At 46.4% G+C, this 21,966-nt stretch overlaps 1 protein-coding gene across 1 annotated transcript; it reads right to left on the bottom strand.

The window, feature by feature from the left end:
• Positions 1-4,142: 4,142 nt before the first annotated feature.
• LOC118079017 (zinc finger protein 709-like) lies at positions 4,143-21,737 on the bottom strand. The gene is made up of 3 exons (XM_060269869.1): positions 18,810-21,737; positions 16,200-17,202; positions 4,143-7,458 (listed from the first exon to the last, which is right to left on the bottom strand). The coding sequence occupies exons 1-3, from the start codon at positions 19,024-19,026 to the stop codon at positions 5,481-5,483; spliced, it is 3,198 nt and encodes a 1,065-aa protein (XP_060125852.1). The 5' UTR covers positions 19,027-21,737; the 3' UTR covers positions 4,143-5,480.
• Positions 21,738-21,966: the final 229 nt, after the last annotated feature.

Here is a 21,966-nt window from a genome sequence, read left to right as displayed (position 1 = left end):
TGCAATGTGCTTTTAGTGGGGCTACCTTTGAAGGTGACCCGGAAACTCCAATTAATCCAGAACTGCTGGAATCCAGAGCAGCCAGACTGGTAATTGGGAGCAGCCGCCGGGACCACGTAACACCGGTTCTGAAAGACCTACATTGGCTCCCAGTACGTTTCTGAGCACAATTCAAAGTGTTGGTGTTGACCTTAAAAGCCCTAAAGGGCCTCGGTCCTGTATACCTGAAGGAGCGTCTCCACCCCCATCGTTCAGCCCGGACACTGAGATCCAGCGCCGAGGGCCTTCTGGCGGTTCCCTCACTGCGAGAAGCAAGGTTACAGGGAACCGGGCAGAGGGCCTTCTCGGTAGTGGCACCCACCCTGTGGAACGCCCTCCCATCAGAGGTCAGAGAGATAAACAACTACCTGACATTTAGAAAATACCTAAAGGCAGCCCTGTTTAGGGAAGTTTTTAATCTGTGATTTAATGTGTTTTAATGTTTGTTGGGACGCGGGTGGTGCTGTGGGTTAAACCACAGAGCCTAGGGCGGGGGTCGGCAACCCGCGGCTCCGGAGCCGCATGCGGCTCTTTTACACCTTTGCCGCGGCTCCGGGGCGGATACTAACACCACCGTCACCTGCCGCCCTCCCACGGCGCCCCTGTGCGCCTTTCTTTTGGTTTTTTCCCCCGGCGCGTCTGTGGATTCCTTTTTTTTCTGAAGCTGCCGGGCTGGGGGGCGGGACCTGGGAGGAGGTGAGGGGCGGGCTAGTCTAGCATGGCGGCGCGTTATTGGCTGGCTGACGCTGACGCCCCTCCCTCCTAACTGGCCCGCCCCTCGCCTCCATGCCGGCTGCAGCTTCCTCTTTTATTTTTTCTCCTCCCGCCGTTGCCGGGCGAGGGGCGGGTTAGCGAGGCGCCACGCTAGTGGCTGACTGGCGTGACGCCCCTCCTCACTGGCCCACCCCTCGCCCGGCAACGTCGGGAGAAGAAAAAATAAAAAAGGAAGCTTGCCTGCTGAGCGAGGCTGCCGGCTGCAGCTTCCTCTTTTATTTTTTCTCCTCCCGCTGTTGCCGGGCGAGGGGCGGGCTAGCGAGGCGCCACGCTAGTGGCTGACTGGCGTGACGCCCCTCCTCGCTGGCCCGCCCCTCGCCCGACAACGCCGGGAAAAGAAAAAATTAAAAAGGAAGCACCGGCCGAGCGAGGAGCCCCGCCCAGCAGCCCTCCGGGCACAGAGCCTATGCCTGAGCCAGCGGGCACGGAGTGGCAGCCCTGCCTGCCAGGGCGTGCTGCCAAGCGCCAGGGCCGGAGACGGCTGGGCAAGCCAGCAAGCCTTGGGTGCCTGGTTCCTCAGCGGAGTCTCCTGGGTGCGTCGCCGCTGGGACAGGGAGAACTTAGCTGAGGAAAGAGAAGGTGTGTGTGTGTGGGTGTGAGTGAGTGAGTGAGAGAGAGAGACAGACAGACAGACTGTGAGGGAGAGGGGGGAGCCTTGCCCCCTTCTCTGTTTCTTCCCCTCCCTCCCATCCCTAGTCTGTACAAAGTGGGCCAATGCCATGTGGGGAATTGCTTGATAGGCATGGAGTGATCGGCCAATAGGGGTGTAAGGAGGGGAGGCCGAAGAGGGAGGCTGGTCAGGCTTTACCCCACCCTCTAAGAGAGGCATCATAGAATCATGGAATGGGGTGGAATTGGAAGGCACCCAGGGATCATCTAGTCCACCCCCCTGCAATGCAGGAATCTCAACTAACGTATCCAAATGGTCCTCCAACCTTTGCTTCAAAGCCTTCCCGGAAGGAGAGTCCACCACCTGGGGGGGGGGGCGCCAGAAGGTGATCTCGCCTAGGGCGCAAAAAACCCTAGCACCGGCCCTGCTAACGAGGCCAACTGGCCTGGGCCAACAAGGCTCCGCCCCCAAAACCCAAAAAACCCAAAAAACACACATTTTGAAATGTATATTCTTTTAAAAAGACATGTTTCTAAAGATATTTTCGCTTTTTTAAATAGGCATTTTTAAACAGAGGGTTTTTTTTGGCCAGTAACTACATTTGAACATCTGAGAAGTCTAAAAGCCAGTAGATAATGATCCTAACCATGTTTCTCAGAAGTAAGTCCCACTGAATTATATAGCACTAAGGTACGAAACAATATATGCAGTGTTATATTTGTTTTAAATGTCGCAATGGTTTTGCGGCTCCCAGTTTGTTTGTTTTCTTTGGAAACGGGTCCAAGTGGCTCTTTTTGTCTTAAAGGTTGCAGACCCCTGGCCTAGGGCTTGCCGATCAGAAGGTCGGCGGTTCAAATCCCCGCGGCGGGGTGAGCTCCTGTTGCTCGGTCCCAGCTCCTGCCAACCTAGCAGTTCGAAAGCACGTCAAAGTGCAAGTAGATAAATAGGCGGGAAAGTAAACGGCGTTTCCGTGCGCTGCTCCGGTTCGCCAGAAGCGGCTTTGTCATGCTGGACACATGACCTGGAAGTTGTACGCGAGCTCCCTCGGCCAATAATGCGAGATGAGCGCTGCAACCCCGGAGTTGGTCACGACTGGACCTAATGGTCAGGGGTCCCTTTACCTAATGTTTGTTGGAAGCCGCCCAGAATGGCAGGAGAAACCCGGCCAGATGAGCGGGGTATAAATAATATATTATTATTATTATTATTATTATTATTATTATTATTATTGGTATGTTAAAAAAAACGATCCTGTGCCAATTTCAGTTTTAGCAACTAGAGAGTATATATCTATATTGTCTCGTCAGTTACAAATTGATTCGTATGCTCATGCTAAATTACTTTTAAGAGGTAACCTAGATTTAAAAGAGAGGCTTCAGGAAGACAGCACACATATTCACTGTTTCCATGGGCGGAGTCCAGCTGGGGGGGGGGGGCTGGGTTTTATTCTAGCTCCACCAAGTCTGGGAGTTGATGTGATTTCAAAATTTACAGAGAAAAAAGTTAGGGAAAAAAGATTTTAAGTGCTTATTCTCAAAGAAAATAAACCAGAAAAAACACTTGCAAATGTAAGCATCTTATTTAGCCTTCTTTTAATAATTTCAATGTGTTTGGGGGGGGGGGGTGGCAAAAAAAATTCGTACCGGGTACTACCTGACCTTGCTACGCCACTCCTTAGAGCAGCCCTCCCCATGTGTGAAGCGGACGTGAAGGAGCTGCCTTTTGCCTCTTGCTCTTTGGGGCTCCGTCCGGGATACCACCACCCTGCCAATTTACTGGGGGAGTTGCTGGAGGAGGAGATATATGGATGACTTGCATTACGGGGTCCTGATGAGAGTTCTGAGGGGGCCTGCACCCCATAGCAGAGACCTGAAATGGGGGCAGGAGGGGGTAACTCCAGAGGGGCAGGAGTGTCTAGCTGTGCAACCTTCATGCCCCGAGGAGTCTTTTTAGAGATGCGGGGGGTCTTTTCCGTGCTGCCGCCGGGGATGGAACCTGAGACCTTTTCAGGAAAGAAATGGAATTATAGAGCTTGTTTGGAGGGAAGGGAAATTATGTTTTGGGGGGTGGGGTGGGGAGTAGAGGAAGAACCCCTTTTTGCCACTCATTCCTCCCCCTGCCCCGTTCCTTCTGTGGATCAGAAGAGTGGGAGAAGGGCTGATGGGGGGGGGGTGAGAGTGGGAGAAGGGCTGATGGGGGGGTGAGACTATCTTCTCCCCACGAAGGAAGAAAGACATAGTCTTAGACGCATCCTCTCCAACACTGTTTTATGGATTGGGGCACATTGAGCAGCAGGCTGGACTCTCTGACTTCTGTGTTATGGGGAGAAAATGGGGTTTGGTATCTAAAGCGCTTTCCAACTTCGCTGGAGTCTAGTCCGGTGGGTGCTGGATTGATCAGAAAAGGCAAGAACACAACCAATCATCAAGGAGGCAAATTAGCGGCCAGAAGGCCTGATCATTTATTTGTTGCCAGAAACTTCTCAATCTCTAAGGATAGCAAAAACGGAAAACACTTAAGACAAAGATTACATGAGTTTTTAAAAGTTCCCACAACACATTTCTCACAGTGTCATCAAAACATCACAGGTCTGTCACAGAAGAGGAGTGGTACTGGGCAGAAATCTGTGATCGAGACATACCCTTGTCAATCACACCTTGTTTCAACATCCATCTAACACAAGGAAAAGAAAATATCTCCCCATCATTCACTGAGGTCCACTTCCGAGGGTCTTCTGGTAGTTACCTCAGTTACTTTTTTTTTTTTGAATTTTGAATTTATTGCATTAGACAGTACAATCTTGTATGCATGTACGTTATATCATCTGGTCCAATAAACATCCATTTCAACATTGGTGATACATACTTGTCATTTCTTTCCTTATATTAACTACCTTCACCAATTTCCTAGACCAGGGGTTCCCAACAAAATTTTCTCGAGGACCCCTCATTGAGCCGCTATTGTGACAAGGACCCCCATTAATTCCTAATCCTAAAATTAAAAAGTGAGCGCGCGCCAGGGAGGAGGGAGGGGAATGGAGAAGACAGGGTACCTGTGCAGTAGCGCACAAATGAAGCCGACGCGCGCAAAGCATCTTGGGGAGGTGAGCGTTTAGAATGCGCGCGCTGCCTCTTTGCAAAACAGTAGTGTTTGTAAAGCGCCACCTAATGGCATACAGCAGAACTACTGCCTCTATCTAATTCTAGTTTTGCGCTAGACTCTGCTCATGCAGGAAGCGGCCAAAACAAAAAATCTGTTATCATACGAAATATATTTAATATATTTTTTATATATTTTTTATTCTAATAGCATCTTGCGGACCCCTCTGGCATAGCTCGCGGACCCCTGGGGGTCCTCGGACCACCTGTTGGGAACCACCGTCCTAGACCTAAGAGTGTTAACTAAAAATAAGATAAACAGGAAGTAAGAAAGAATAATAAAGCATATATATATAATAATAAATGAACGAAACGACTTCCCGTCATCACCCAAAGCACATTGCGATTATAGAAATGAATGCACTTACTTTTCTTCCCTTAATCTTATTGTCATTTCAAGTACTTCTCATAATACCATAAATTTCCTAATGTTAATTCGTCTAATATCCACATGAGTCAATCTAGTACTGCCATGGTAGTTACATCACTATTACTTGCTTGTAGATATCTCTTAAACATATCCCCCCCTTTTTTCCAAATTCTTGTTTTGTATTACCCCTTAGGTTGTGTGTCAGTTGAGCCATTTCCGCGTATTCTAATAGCTTGTTCTGTCATTCCTTTACCGTTGGTACCTTGAGATTACATAGGCTGCATGCATTTAAGATTGATTTCCTGTTATTGATGTGAGAGAAAGTGTTAACTCGGAGAGAAACAGGTTCGACACTCCAAAAAGCATTCCATAATAACCAAAGCAGAATCCACACTCCTCCTATTTAAACCATTTCTCTTCTTTGGGTTAATTGATGGCTTGCACAGTTTCCACTCTTACAGCTCTTACCCCTCAGAGTCTTTTGATGGTTTGTAAGACTTCCACTTCAACAGAACCTCTGTCCACTTCCCTAGGACTTACATGGCTTCTCCTCTGTATGAGTTTGTTGATGTTCTGTAAGAACTCCACTCTCAGTGAAGCTCATTCCACACTCCATGCATTTAAATGGTTTCTCTCCTGTGTGTGTTCGATGATGTGAATTCAGTTGCCCACTCCTACAGAAGCACTTTCCACACTCCATGCATTTAAATGGTTTCTCTCCTGTGTGTGTTTGATGATGTAAATTCAGCTTCCCACTCCTACTGAAGCACTTTCCACATTCCATGCATTTAAATGGTTTTTCTCCTGTGTGACTCTGTTGATGTCTTCTAAGGTGTCCACTATGACTGAAGCACTTTCCACACTCCATGCATTTAATTGGTTTCTCTCCTGTGTGAGTTCGATGATGTAAATTCAGCTTCCAACTCGTACTGAAGCACTTTCCACATTCCATGCATTTAAATGGTTTTTCTCCTGTGTGACTCTGTTGATGTCTTCTAAGGTGTCCACACTGACTGAAGCACTTTCCACACTCCATGCATTTAAATGGTTTTTCTCCTGTGTGAGTTCGATGATGTCTTCTAAGTGTTCTACCGCAAGTGAAGCTCTTTCCACACTCCATGCATTCAAATGGTTTCTCTCCTGTGTGAGTTAGATGATGTCTTATAAGTGTTCCACTATAAGTGAAGCTCTTTCCACACTCCATGCATTTAAATGGTTTCTCCCCGGTGTGAATCTGTTGATGGTTTCTAAGGAGTCCACTCTGACTGAAGCTCTTTGCACACTCCATGCATTTAAATGGTTTCTCCCCTGTGTGAGTCCGTTGATGAATTCTAAGTGTTCCACTCTCAGTGAAGCTCTTTCCACATTCCATGCATTTAAATGGTTTCCCCCCAGTGTGAGTTAGGTGATGTAAATTCAGCTTCCAACTCGTACTGAAGCACTTTCCACACTCCATGCATTTAAATGGTCGCTCTCCTGTGTGAGTCTGTTGATGTTTTCTAAGTTCTCCACTCCGACTGAAGCTCTTTCCACACTCCATGCATTGAAATGGTTTCTCTCCTGTGTGACTCCGTTGATGGATTATAAGTTCTCCACTCCGACTGAAGCTCTTTCGACACTCCATGCATTGAAATGGTTTCTCCCCTGTGTGAGTCCGTTGATGAATTCTAAGTGTTCCACTCTCAGTGAAGCTCTTTCCACATTCCATGCATTTAAATGGTTTTTCCCCAGTGTGGGTCCGTTGATGTCTTCTAAGGTTTCCACTCCACCTGAAGCTCTTTCCACACTCCATGCATTTACATGGTTTCTCCCCTGTGTGTGTCCGTTGATGAATTCTAAGTGTTCTACCAGTAATGAAGCTCTTTCCACACTCCATGCATTCAAATGGTTTTTCCCCAGTGTGGGTCCGTTGATGAATTCTAAAGTTTCCACTGTGACTGAAGCTCTTTCCACACTCCATGCATTTAAATGGTTTCTCCCCTGTGTGAGTCCGTTTATGAATTCTAAGTGTTTGACTGCAAGTGAAGCTCTTTCCACACTCCATGCATTTAAATGGTTTCTCCCCTGTGTGAGTCCATTGATGAATTTTAAGTGTTCTACCACAAGTGAAGCTCTTGCCACACTCCATGCATGCAAATGGTTTCTCCCCCGTGTGAGTTAGATGATGGTTTCTAAGGTGTCCACTCCGACTGAAGCTCTTTCCACACTCCATGCATTTAAATGGTTTCTCTCCTGTGTGACTCCGTTGATGAATTCTAAGTGTTCCACTCCGACTGAAGCTCTTTCCACACTCCATGCATTGAAATGGTTTCTCCCCTGTGTGAGTCCGTTGATGAATTATAAGTGTTCCACTCTCAGTGAAGCTCTTTCCACATTCCATGCATTGAAAGGGTTTTTCCCCAGTGTGGGTCCGTTGATGTTTTCTAAGGTTTCCATTGTGACTGAAGTTCTTTCCACACTCTATGCATTTAAATGGTTTCTCTCCTGTGTGAGTCTGTTGATGTTTTCTAAGTGTTCCACTGTCAGTGAAGCTCTTTCCACACTCCATGCTTTTAAAGTGTTTATCCTCTTTCTTTTCAGCCTCCATGTATTTAAATGATTTCTTCGTTATTCCCATTGGATTTGGCCCACCAGAATTTTGACTGCCTTCTCCATTGTCTTCTTTCGACTGGGAGTGCGGTGGGGAGAGAAAATCCTATTTGTTTTGTAGGATGAGAACAAAGGAATATTACACACATCAATTAGCACCTTATTTTAACACATTGTATATTATCTCCTGTCCTCCATATGTTACAAATTTTTATTAAAGGCAAATGATTTAGTGTCAAATTATGGTCATGCATCATCAGCCTTTCATAACCCTCAATCAACGTTAATGAAGCAGCATTATCTCAGAATACAGTTGAACTGTGGCATTTACATTTTATGAAAAGTGGTTTCTCATAGGAAAGGGAGCTGTTCTATGTCTATGAACCTGCCCACCATTCATCAGGGTCCTAAATTCACCATGAAATTCTTCATCCTCGGCACAATAATCCTCCACCCCTGCTGAGTGGATTTATAGTGTTAGGGTCTAGGACAGGCATCCCCAAACTGCGGCCCTCCAGAATGTTTTGGCCTACAACTCCCATGACCCCTAGCTAACGGGAACAGTGGTCAGGGAAGATGGGAATTGTAGTCCAAAACATCTTGAGGGCTGAAGTTTGGGGATGGCTGGTCGAGGATAAAAAATCACTGGTATGAGCTTTCGTGTGCATGCACACTTCAGGTACACTGAAACAGAAGATCTTCGTGATATAGTCCAACTGCACACATTCCCAAATCACCCTGCACCATTTACTTCTGCTGCATTGTGTCTAGGACACTGGCAATGGGACAGCACCTTCCACTGGATGAGAGGGTAGAGCAGGCTTCCTCAAACGCGGCTCTCCAGATGTTTTTGGCCTATAATTCCCATGATCCCTAGCTAGCAGGACCAGTGGTCAGGGATGATGGGAACTGTAGTTTCAAAACATCTGGAGGGCAGAGTTTGACAACAACAACATCAACAACAACAATTGGTTGTAAGTCACTTTGGGCTGCCGTGGGCAAGAGAAAGCAACTAATAGATTCAACAAATAATTAAAAATAACCATTGTAGTAATAATTACACAGGCTGGGGGGGGGAGGAACCCCACCCATTTCCATAGCAATCTTCCCAATCCCTTAAATCCCACAGATTAAAGAGATCTGATATAGCGGGAATAATGGAAACCTGCTGGAATGGAGAGAAGGAGTTGGGCACAGTTATCTCTGGGTAGGATGTTTCTCCACAGAGACACTGGCTTGTGCGAGAGACTGTAGCTGACAAGACAAAAGCCTCAAAGGGTGGAAATAATAAAGTTGCTACCCTTCCTTTCCTCTTTCCCCCAATGTTTTGACTCGCTATAACAGCCCCCAGCGCCCCACGCAGCAGCTGATCTGAGATTTCACATAGCTGCCAACCCCTCAGCTTGGGGGATGAGGAATCCTATTGGGCAGTCAACTGTCAGATATGAAAGTAGGGGGCTGAATAAGGGAATTTCCCACAAAAATGGGGAAAGTTGACAGCACTGGAGACTTATGGCAGGGCAAGGACTGAGCTTCAAGGGAGGAGAGGGTGGGTGGATCAGGCCTCCTGTTCAGGGATCTCTCCCTGGTCGACTCGAAGTCATCTCTGATTCTGGGCAGGAGAGAGAAGTCAAGGCAGGCAGCCCCCCAAGTCTCTCTCTCTTTCTCCAATATGGCTTCGATTCCTCCCCCCGGGGTGCTTCCCTCCCTCCCTCAGCCCCCTAACTTCCTCTGCCCTCCTGCCTCCGCACCTGGGGGTCCCCCCTGGCCGGTCACCCCAAATTGCTCCCAAGCGCTCCCACCTTTCCATCCGGAGGGGCCTCGCCAGATGAGCGGGGTGGGGAGGGAGACGGTGGGGTCTCTAGCCAGGCCTCTCTCGCCCCCTTTAACCCTTCCACCCAAAGGAGACCCATCAAGGCACCCCTTGGCACCTGCAGGGAGCCAGGATCGCGGCGCCCCAGGGATTCCTGCCAGGGACAACCCGGAACTCGCAGAGGGGCGCGGAACTGGGGCCTCGGTTCAAGTCCCAGCGCTTGGGGGGGGCTCCCATTTCATTCCCGTAGAAGCGCGGGGGGGGGGGGAAGGACAGCTGAGCCTCTCTTGACTCTCAAGCGGATGGGGCGCTGCAAAGGAGATCTTGCAATGCAAACCCTTGCGAATGGAGGGTCTCCGATCTGCAGCCAGATTGCATGGATTGGGGGGAGGGTGGCTCTGCAAATAGCGCCCCGGAAGCGAGTTGTTCTTCTGGGAGGGGGTCTCTGCCCCCTTTATCTCCCCGCCCATCGCAACCTCCTCCCTCCACCCCGCAGCTCCACCTCTTTGTCCTCTCCGGCCCTCCGCTTCCATCGCTCGCTATTCTATTCCGATTTCCTTTCCTGCAATACAAATGGTTGGGGGGGGCTCTTCAAGGACGCGCCCCCTCTGGGTCTAAATAACCAGTGCCTAAATCAGCCCCACCCCCGCTCGACTGATCTGCAGAAATAAGGGGGAGGGAAAACACTCCCACACTTCCTTTCATTCCTTCCCCCCTCAACCAAAAGCCTGCCCTCCCTTCCCAGCTGCCCTGTTTGCAGATTCAGGGGGAGGAAAAGCACATCATTCTCCCGCCCCGCCCCGCAATATATAGATATATTTTGCACCTCTTTTCCCCCCTCCTGTGCAGATCTCCTCCTCTTCTGGGAATGTATATGGCGGCCCCCTCCCCCTCCAACCTTGGCTCCCCCCTCCAAACCTCCCTGCCTCTCTAGGAAGCGGAGCTCACTGGCCCATGGGGAGGAATGCGTGGCACCTCCCTCCCAGATCACATAAATTCTCCTCCTTCCAAACAAGGTCCGTTATCCTGTTTCTTTTCCTGATAAGGTCCCCAGGTTCAATCCCCGGAGACGGCAGGGAAAGAGACCCCCCCCCCCAAAAAAAAAACCCTCCGAAAAAGCCCTCCAGTCCAGGGCACGAAGGTTACATTCCCCCCCCTTTAACTCTTTCAATCCCTTGCCCGGGAGAGGGGGGTATGGGGATCCGGTCATTTTCACACCCATTTCACAATGTGGGGGAGGAAGGGTGTGCACGTTACAACAGCCCTGCAAAGTAGACCGGAGTTTCTACGTGCTTTTGTTACTTGAAGTAACTTAAAAGGTGAAGGGACCCCTGACCATTAGGTCCATCTCACCTTTTTTAAAAAAAACAAAACAAAACAAATCTTTATAGGTTTCGAAAATATACAAATGATTAAAAGAAAAATATACAACAATACATTGTCGTGTGGTTATTCTTTTCCCCTTCCCGGCCCTCCCATCTTCCCCCCCCTCCCTACCCCTCCTCCATCCTGTGCTGGGCTCCTCCCTAAGTTTCATATAAAATATTACACACTACCAATCATGTTACACAAAACTATCAATGACATATAAATGTAAGACATTTGCAATTATACTTATACATATGATAGAGCCTTTATGTATCTGAGATCAGATTTGGGTTTTCCAGTTTATCTTTTATATAATTAATGAATGGTTTCCAGATTTTTATAATTGTTTCTGAATCTGTTCCTTTGAGTTCTTCATATCTTATCGCTAATCTATAATATTGTAATACCTCAGTAATTCCCAGCAGAGAGGAGAGGTCCATCTCACCTTTACTGGCCGAGGGGGCCGGTGTACAGCTTCCAGGTCATGTGGCCAGCATGACTAAACCGCTTCTGGTGAACCAGAGCAGCACATGGAAACGCCGTTTACCTTCCCGCCTGAGCGGTACCTATTTATCTACTTGCACTTTGCCGTGCTTTCGAACTGCTACGTGCTTTCGAACTGCTACGTTGGCAGGAGCAGGGACCGAGCAACGGGAGGGAGCTCACCCCGTCGCAGGGATTCGGACCTTCTGATCGGCAATCCCTAGGCTCTGTGGTTTAGACCACAGCGCCACCCATGTCCCTGGAGAGTAACTTACGGCAACCCTAAAGGGCAGTCCAGTGTTGTCATTACGGGTGCCTCTTTTAAATAGGGGCTGGTGTTTGAACTTGGCCTTTGCTATGTTACGGAATTGGCAGGGGTGGTACTTGTGTGAGAGGAGGTTTCTTTGGTCGTCTCCCCCTTCATTGGTTGCCCCTTCTGCTTTCCCATGGCAAGTCCAGCCGAATTCGACTATGGCGTGGGGTACATATCTCCGCCTTCAGTCAGAGGGAGCCACACAGCTTTCCGGGTCATGTGGCCAACTTTTCATGAGCTGATATTGCAATACGAATGTCTTCCATAAACATGGTTTTAAAAGTGAGTCTGTAAGCGACTGTGGAGGCCAATTCTGGATCCACACGTCCTTCCACAGTGGGGACATAGATTTCCGGGCGGGAGTTGATCACGGTGAGGGTTTACCAAGCGTGCCTTCCTCTTAGTACGTTTCTCCCTTGCGTCCTGAGTTTGAGTGTCTTCAAAGACCATGACACCTTTGGCAAAGGCTGTTCCTCAATTGGAGCACTCTAATAATGTTATTCAATGTTCTCAAAGCTACCAACATGAGTCTGACCAAACTGCGGGAAGTAGTGGAAGACAGGAGTGCCTGGCGTGCTCTGGTCCATGGGGTCACGAAGAGTCGGGCACGACTAAATGACTAAACAACAACAACATTGTTAAATTAGATCATCATCATCATTCATATCCCCCTTACATGCTAAAATTACGCTCTGCCAGGCCCCCTCTCCCTCAGCTGTCATCTTGGAGCACCCATTCTAGAGTATGGCCTCCATAGGAGACAGGAAGATGGGTCATATGGCATATGAAAGGCATGACCAATAAAACAAGCTGAACAACAACAAAATCCCACGTATAACAAAAAGTCAGAAGATAAGGATAATGTACTACAAATTGATTGACTGATTCTATTTTTATGCCGCTTTTTATTCAAATAAATCCCAAAGCGATTTACAAAGGAAAGATAAAAATAACATAAGGAAACACCACAACATAAATCATATAGAATACTTAACATATCATCAGTAAAACAATCACAAATACTAAATAAAACAATTACCATATATGTAACACTATTAACAAAACAACTAAAAAATAAGCTAAACATCAGTTATACCAAGAATCATATTATAGGATTCACATAGTACGACAGCATCCATATCTATAAAACAGTATTAACAACCTTAGCAGAATAGCAACGAAGTGTTGAATTTGTACATGTGCTCTCCCCTCCATGGTGAGTCATAAACTTTCACTCTATTTAATGCATCAAAATACACCTGTACATGATGTTCCTGGCAGTAACTCCCTTGTGATGGAGGCAGTCAGCACAAAGACTGTCTCCCCTCACATCCTTTCTGCCACTATGACACTTCCATTTTCATAACAGAAAAATGGAATACCAGAATAAGACTAGGCTGCAATTAGGAGGTTAAGTGATACTTGGACATGTGTTCAACTTTGATTAAAAATATCCTTACTGGTAGTTAACATATCTACATGATCAGTGTGGGAACGATAAAATACCGTATATTCCGGCATATAAGGTGACTGGGTGTATAAGATGACACCCCCCCCCCCAATTTTCTATTTAAAATATAGTTATGCGAGTGGGCAGCTCGGTTCACAGGGGACCCGGTGTATAAGACGACCCCCCCCCCCAATTTTGAGAAGATTTTTGGGGCTTAAAAAGTAGCCTTATACGCAGGAATATACAGTACTTGTAAAATCAGATTAGATCCTTAAAACTGATTTCTCATATGATTTAGCATTTCCTCATGACATATACAGCAGAACCCTCATTTTCAAGGAAACCCTCATCACAAGCCTGGAGCTATACATGATGATCTGATAAAAGTGATAGTCTATCTTATGCTTTTGTTTTTCACCTTTTTATCTGTTGCTCTCATTATTCTTTTTTATACCATTAAAAATGAAATAATAATAAAAACATTACAAATACATTGTTGGGAAAGTGGAATACAATTAAAAAAAAGTAAAACTATTTTTGCTTCCTTCCACCCACAGGAAAGTATGAACTCCCTTTTTCCATTGGTTATTGCTGGATGAACGTTTACACACACACACAAAAGACCCACCCACCCACCCACCAATCTTCTGCAGATAAATACTCGTGCACAAACCAACTGTATTAAAAATAAAAATCAAATTTCAAATTGCAGGTATAAGAAGTGGGAAAGGAAAAGCGGAAGGGAAGTAAGCAGTGGCCTTTTTTTTGCGACTAACTCCATATTTATGCCTGGTGTAGAGGCAACACAACCTATTTTACAAACTGCTCTTCTGTGCAAATCTGATATGTCTAAAGGATTTATTTCAAAGTTTTCTATTTTTGAAGCTGTGTGCTGTGTGAGGTTGGACTTTCTTCCTTTACCAGATATATCGAGTGGACGTCAGGTTTTCAGAATGTTTGGTGGGAGAGGGAAATGACAACAACGAGGTTTAGAGGGAATGACAACAACAGCACAAATATATCCCATCAAGCACCAACCCCTAGTCTGGACATTGTGGAAGCATAAAAATGGAAAGCCATTGGGCAGTGTGTTAGGGGCATCAAGGAGTTAACACTCTGTGCTGCAGTGGAAATGCCGACTCAGCAGCATGTTGAGGAGTAAGCACCAAAAGATGTGGGGAGTTGCTTAATTGCTCTATAGCCGGCTAGTGTAAAAGGGTACATTTGACTTCCCCTCTCTGGCTTCTCCCCTATACGTAATCCCACTTGTGCATGTTGATTCCTGGATGTAAAGAGACTGCTTTATGATGATATCAAGACTGCAAGTGGAATAAAGCCTTACTGGAAATAAAGGTTGAGTCCTGAGAACTTCGTGTGGGGCTTCTGTACATTGCAACACAGACGTGCTGGGAGGAATTTCCAGATGGCCTGGGAAGCAGCATTCTCTGTACTACCATTGGTTTTTGCAGATATCTGTTATGCAGTTACCTTGGCTTTGGCAAGAAGAAATCAGATAAATGGAAACCTACATTGCTTGAAAAGGGACCCAGGTGGCGCTGTGGGCTAAACCACTGGGCCTAGGGCTTGCTGATCAGAAGGTCGGCGGTTCGAATCCGTGTGACGGGATGAGCTCCCGTTGCTTGGTCCCAGCTCCTGCCAACCTAGCAGTTCGAAAGCACATCAAAATGCAAGTAGATAAATAGGAACCGCTATAGCGGGAAGGTAAACGGTGTTTCCATGTGCTGCTCTGGTTTGCCAGAAGCGGCTTTGTCATGCTGGCCACATGACCTGGAAGCTATACGCCGGCTCCCTCGGCCAATAATGTGAGATGAGCGCGCAACCCCAGAGTCGGTCACGACTGGACCTAATGGTCAGGGGTCCCTTTACCTTTACCTTGCTTGAAAAGCTGAAAGGCTTGGGGACCCCACAGCAGACCCTGATAGCGGCAGGCTTTGAGAAAGCTAGGACTATAATTCGCCAGTGTATCTGGGACGTAGAATTACAATGCCACATGAGCGAAATGATCAAACATTCAGCAATAAGGGACTATGGGAGAGGTTTCTCTCCAGCTAACTACCTGTCAGGACTTCAGATACCCAAATACAGACGGTCTTTTACCCTCGTTAGATTTAATGTTCTCCCTTCTGCCTTATTGCAGGGCAGATTTGAGGGTAAACCATATACAGCACGGGTTTGCCCTTGTGGCTCGATGGAAGTAGAAACTGCTTCACATGTATTGCCGTTTTTATGATATACGTTTGACTTTTATTACACCTGTTTTGCAAAAGTCCATCAACACCACCATACACCATAGTTTAAAGCTTCTGGTAGAGGACGAGAATCCCGAGACTACATTAAATGTAGCCCAAATTCTGTGTGTCTGCAATCAATCATAGGAAGCAAGTGGTATCCCATAATGATCAAACCCCTAAATGTTAACTACAGGGGGGTAAGCTAATAATTAATTTTAATTTTTATATTTTAATCCTTGCTACATTCGTACTGTCCTTTGTATTTTTGATATGTTTTATGATCTGTGATATTGTGCGTGTTGATGCTGGTCTGCGACCGTATTAATAAATTCATTCATTCGTTGCAACACAGGGTTGGAGGTGAAGAAACATACAGACTGAACCAGGAAACGGCCTTGAAAATTAATCCACTTGCTGTGGTTTATTTCTTGACTAGGTCCTACATAGCTAAGTGTCAGACTTGTGCTCCGATCCAGACAGTAGGAGCGACAGTCTGATCATGCCCCTTTCAACTTTCTTAAACCGGCGCCTTGTTATGACTTGACCAACCCATGACCTGTAAGGCCTGAGCTCACCATCTGCTGACAATACTTCCACACACGGGAGGGAGGGGATTCAAACCTCTCAGGGTCTTTCTCTTCCACTTCTGAGCCTTCCTGCAACTCTTTCCCGCACCGCCCACTAACTGGACTCTCCCTCTTGGCTTGCCCCTGTCAATACCTGCCTCCCTGCCCACTGCTCAGACTCCTGCCCCTTACGGACACTGGCTGAACAGGAAGGTTCAGAGCAAAAACCCTTCTCTCCCCAACAATGGGACCCCAAAGTGCTTAGACCAAGCAAATGTCTATTGTAAAAAAAAACCGGGGTAAAGCAAATATAAAATTAACCAAAGATACAGTAGTGAATTCTAACACCGAGCACTGTATTTGCTCGGGTCTCTGTAGGAGCTCTTGATAGGACTAATCATGATCTTTTCACACTCCAAGCCTAAGATGTGAGCAAGATAGCTACTGCGACTAAAGCTCTTTCCACACTCCAAACATTCATACGAACATGTGTCTCCTGTATGAGTTCTTTTATGTCTGGTGAGGTGACTACTCCGAACGAAGCTTTTCCCACACTCCAAACATTCATAAGGCTTCTCCCCTGTGTGACTTCTCTGATGCAAAGTAAGGTTGCAGCTGCGGCTGAAATTCTTCCCACACTCCAAACACTTGTGAGGCTTTCCCCCTGTGTGAGTTCTCTTATGTCTAGTAAGGGAGCCACTGTCACTGAAGCTCTTCCCACACTCCCAGCATCCGTAAGGTTTCTCCCCTGTGTGGGTTCTCTTATGTCTTGCGAGGTGCCTACTCTGATAGAAGCTCTTTCCACATTCCAAGCATACGTAGGTTTCCACTCCTGTATGGCTTCTTTGATGCAACGTAAGAGAGCCTAGGCGACCAAAGTTCTTTCCACACTCCAAACATTTATAGGGTTTCTCCCCGGTATGAGTTCTTTGATGCTGAGTAAGGGAGTAACCTTGCCTGAAGCTCTTTCCACACTCCAAACATTTGTAAGTTTCCCCCCCTGTGTGAGTTCTTTTATGTCTAGTGAGGCTGCTACGGTCACCAAAACCCTTTCCACACTCCAAACAGTTATAAGGTTTCTCGCCTGTATGAGTTCTTTGATGGCGCTCAAGGGGGCCACTCCAACTGGAGCTGTTCTCACACTCCCAGCATTCATGTGGTTTTTCACCTGAGTAGAGTCTCTGAGGTGAAGTAAGGCTTGAGCGAGAAGCAAACATCTTTCCACACATTTTACATTCATACTTCTCCTCCTCCCTGGTGATTTGATTTCTGTTAACCTGAGAGGCGGCGGATTCACTCCCCGCCTTCTGCATTTGTGTGTTGGTTCCATCTTGAACCCCCAGCTTCCTTTGCTCCTCAGCTGCTTCAGGCGCCACTTCTGATGGGTCCCCCTCAGCCAGGATCCCCCAAACGTCTCCTGGTGGATTAAAAGGGGAAACTGGTAAAATGCTGTTTCTGTATAATTGCACATCCGCCCATACAGGACTTTAACGTGGACTTGAATCTGCTTATGTCTGTTATTTCTTTATTTTGCACCATCCACAAAACATTCTTTTCATCAAAGTGGCAGCTTCAATGGGGAACCTTTGGCCCTCCATGTTACTGAACTACAAGTACCACCGCACCGTCTGAGGGAGGGCAAGAGGCCCTCACACCTGTCTTATGGGTGCAAGGAGAAGCTTGGGAATGTGCCTGCTCAGGTGACAGAATAAGATTTGCAGGAGGTGGTTGGGCCAGAGGTCCCTTACTCCTCTCGCCCCTCTTTCTTTTCCCTTCCACAAGCAAAATCCAGAAATAATTGTGTTGCAGAATAAGGAGAAAGCATTTATGGGAGAAGGGTTTTAGAACTGTAGGGTGGTTGTTCCTTGTCATTTCCCCAACAGGTTTGAGGACCTCTCCGTTCTCCCACACACCCCTCTGGTGTACCTCGGTTCCCAAATCAGCTGGCTCTTCCATTTCTCTCCCTGTGTGTCGCTGAGGACAGAGAGCAGATTCAGACGCCAGCTAGGAAAGCCTGATGCTGGACTACAATCCCCAGCACCCTGGAGAGAGCTGGTGGTAGGAGCTGTTCAATAGTGGTACAGACTCCCTTGTAAGCTGGGTGGCCGCCTGTCAAGGATCCTTGTGCTCCGGCTCCTGCATTGCAGGGGGTTGGACTAGATGACCCTGGGGGCCCCTTCAGGCTCTATGATTCAAGCCACAAAATGTCCTCCTCATCCAAGGGATAGCCCTCCCTAGATATAGCCGAGAACTTGGAATTTCAAACATTTAAAAGTTAACGTATGGTGGTGGGGTAATAGAGGCCAACATATACTATATGCTGCCAAGTTTCCTGCTTGGCAGGGGGTTGGACTGGATGGCCCTTGTGGTCTCTTCCAACTCTATGATTCTATGATATACTAATGCACAGGCCACAAGAGAACTCAGCTTTTTCTATCATATAGTAAGTTGCTTTGAGTTTACTTTTCATAAAAAAGCAACTACCGGTAAATGCAGAGACACCTCGGGTTACAAACACTTCAGGTTACAAACTCCGCTAACCTGGAAGTACCACCTCGGATTACAAACTTTGCCTCAGGATGAGAAAGGAAATCGCACAATCCAGGACTCTCCCAAAAGCAATAAATCACAACCAGCACACAGGAGACCCCTTCAGCCTTTTGTTTCCATGCCATGCAGTTGTCAACACAATTTTATCAAAATGGCATGTTCACCCTCCACCCAATCTGAGCAAGAGACCTCCCTCGACAGAAAAAAAGAGAGAAGAAAGGAATTAAGTAAAGTAACTCATAGCCAATAAGCCCAGGACAACTATATCAGAGGCAAGTCTGTGAATTTCCTATGGGCATTTGGCTGGCCATTGTGAGAATTGAATCGTGGATTAAGTAAGACTTTGCTCTGAACCAAATGTTCTTTTCTACAGGAGAAATTAACAACACTCCTTCTAGTGTGCTAGTTGATAGTACTACCAAACAGGAATCCACACCTTCCATAGCTACTGATTAAGGAAAAAAGGATCCTTACCCAGAGAGGCCACCATCTCACGGATCTCTAGCATGACCTCATTATACAGAGCTCTCTGTCCTGGATCCAGCAGGGCCCATTCCTCGTCAGTGAAATTCACGGCAACCTCCTTGAAGCTCAGCGACCCCTGGAAGAAGAAAACAATTCCCCTCCTTGTAGACACTCCAAGGGAAGGCGTGGAAAGCATCTCCCCTCCACTCACACTCCAACAGGGCATGGGACAAGTGGGGATTTTAGCTTCGGTGCTCAGAAATCACCACTGCAGGTAGCTCAGCAAAGATATTGACCCAGTTAACTACAGTTTGTGGAAGCTGTGAAATGTACCCATTCCGTGTTAGGGACAAGATTCAAAGCAAAGCTGCCAATATTGTTGTGCAGATTTACAGATTATGGTGCATCTGCCCTTGCGATACTGTATGGTTCTGGTTGCCTGACCTCAAAAACAGAATTGTTGACCCAGAAAACGCTGGAAAAAAGAGCAACCAACATAATCAAGGCACTGAAGAAATGAAATGAAAAGATCTTCTAATTTAGATGTACACAGTTATGCCTAGTGCAAAGAAGAGGGAGAGATATTATCAATCCTCTATGAAAATATTGTAATCCAGGGCCATCCAATGAAACTAAATGTGGACAAATTAAGGACAAATGAAATGATGTTGTTATTTATTTATTTCTATTATTGTTAACCACCCATCTGACTGTGTTGTCCCAGGCACTGTGGGGACCTCCCAAAAAAACATTAAAATACAATAAAACATTATATATATACACAGTACACACACACACACACACACACACAGACACACACACACACACACACACCATCTGGCTGGGTTTCCCCAGCCACCCTGGGCGGCTCCCAACAGAATATTTAAAAGACAATAAAACAGCAAACATAAAAAAACTTCCCTAAACAGGGCTGCCATCAGATGTCTTCTAAAAGTCAGACAGTTGTTTATCTGATGGGAGGGTGTTCCACAGGGTGGGCACCACCACCGAGAAGACCATTTAACAACATTGAACATACAATAGGTTTCCCTGCTGGCAATAAGAAATACAGAAAAATGAAGCTGCCAACCCACTTTCTCAGAGGCAGCAGCCTCAGAAGCACAGGTGTAAGAGGCCCCTGCAAAGAGTCCCTCTGTAATAAGGAAGGAGGCACTCCAGCTATCCCCAATGATCTTTCCCCTACCTTAGCAGGGTACATGGTGGTCGCTTCCTCTCCAGGGTAAGGTAGAGAGGATCCACAGTGTAGCTCAGATGTGTTTGTACTGCCTGTGAAAGGGAAGCGGTGGCCAAAGAACTCATGAAAACATTGAAACTAAAATTCCTAATTTGCCCAAATTAGCAAACAGGATCTGAAAGGCATAGGCAAACTCCGGCTCTCCAGATGTTTGGGACTACAATTCCCATCATCCCTGACCACTGGTCCTGTTAGCTAGGGATGATGGGAATTGTAATCCCAAACATCTGGAGGGCCGGAGTTTGCCTATGCCTGGCGTAACATGTGTTTGAAGAGATTTATATTAAATATGTCAAGACCAGGAAATGCATTACAAATGTCCGACTGCAATATTACGAAAGAGAAACCAATGGCACATTACACACTGAGAAAACATGGAGAAATAAACAACAGCATATGCAAACAATGGTTCTGGAAATTCAAAATATGAATATACAATTTACGTCTACTCAGTAAAGGAATAGGCAAGGTCATGATTATCTACACTTAATTCTGGCCTGTCCTAATGCCACCAGTCACGGCCATTTAACTGACATGAAAAACACAGCTACCAGTCCAGAGTGAAACTGCTGGCCTTAGATAAGTGGTACTAGAGACCAATCTGGTATCCTGGATATAGGATCCAGAAAATTTCAAACATAAAAACAGACCAGAAGAAAAATATTGTAAGTTACAAGGGGAACATCTGCATTAAGGTTTCCATTCTTAGGCTGTACCTTGACCCTATGAAGGTCACCCACCCACCAAAGTTGGTCTACAGTTGAGTGTGGGGAGAAAAGAAGATCTGGATCTGCCTTGCTGGGTGATAAAAGATTTTCTACACCTGTTCAAAGTGAAAGAGCACACAGCAATGCATGATTTTTAGGGGAAATTATATACAGAAATGCATTATATTAGGGCAAATATAAGAGGAAGATTGGAACTAAAATGGCAACTAAATTTCCAACTGGTCCTTTTGTTTCATAATATGTCAAAATGTGGGCAACTAAATGTAACTTAAATATAACACTGGGGAAAATGAGACACAGAGATAAAACTGAAATTGAAAGGTTTGTCCATGCCTATTGGGATTATTTAAAAAAAAAAAAAAAAACACCACCATTCCCATACTTTCTGCCAGTATATTTCACAGCAGCCAAAAAAGAGGCTGAGAGGGAGGAAAGAAGCAAAGAACAGTGAGAGCAAATGTATTTATTACTTAGCTATTTTTGTTTTTAGAAATGATGGCTTTAGGCATATTGGTTTCCACATGGGCCTGTGAATTTTACCTGCGTTCTCTCTTTTAATTTCACCTGCGTTCCACTTGTTAGATATATATTTTTTTAAAGGCGGTTTAGAAATATTGAAAATATAAAACAACTACAGCTGCAGCTGTCCAGGATACATTGTTAAGGACCAGCAATTCATTTTGAAATGAAATCTTTTCAGTGCAGAGAACTTTTGTTCTCTACCGAGCCACCTTTTTTCTCCCTGATTGAGCTCCTCTTCTGCCCTATAGGAGTCCCAGCTCTTTCCTCCTCCTACCTCGGTCTTTCCTCCTCCGTCTTACTCTCCCCGCATTAGACCTGGAGGCGGCAGGAGGAGAGGCGGCCTTTCCTGCGGAAAGGAGGAGAGAAGATCCTTCGCGAGAAGCCCAGAGCCCCCTCCAGGGAAAGCAGCCGCATCCCTCCGCCAATCCAGCGCCTAACACAGGAAGTAATACCAGAGACAGGAAGCGGAAGCTCCTCCTCTGGCGACGGCTATCCTTCCTCTCTAGGAATCTCAGCTCTGTGGCTCGGCTTAACCCTTGCGGAGCCGAGCGCGCGGGAGACTCCCCCTCCCCTCCTTTTTTTTCCACTGTGGGAGCCTCTTTGGCTGAGGAGCAGGTTGCAAAGGCTCAAAGTAAATAAAGAATATGCCATTTAGGTGGTT

The sequence above is a fragment of the Zootoca vivipara genome, chromosome 2 (assembly GCF_963506605.1).
Source record: "Zootoca vivipara chromosome 2, rZooViv1.1, whole genome shotgun sequence".
NCBI lineage: Eukaryota > Metazoa > Chordata > Lepidosauria > Squamata > Lacertidae > Zootoca > Zootoca vivipara.
The sequence above is the reverse complement of the archived record's forward strand: the minus strand, read 5'-3'. Positions and strand labels throughout refer to the sequence as shown.

Excerpts from the sequence above, each read along its gene's own strand:
- LOC118079017 (XM_060269869.1), bottom strand. The coding sequence starts at position 19,026 with ATGCCCTGTTGGAGTGTGAGTGGAGGGGAGATGCTTTCCACGCCTTCC. Across the intron at positions 17,203-18,809 it reads TGAGATGGTGGCCTCTCTGG|GAGACGTTTGGGGGATCCTG; the intron begins GTAAGGATCCTT and ends TTAATCCACCAG. Across the intron at positions 7,459-16,199 it reads GCTCACATCTTAGGCTTGGA|AAAACATCAACAGACTCACA; the intron begins GTGTGAAAAGAT and ends TGGAACACTTAG.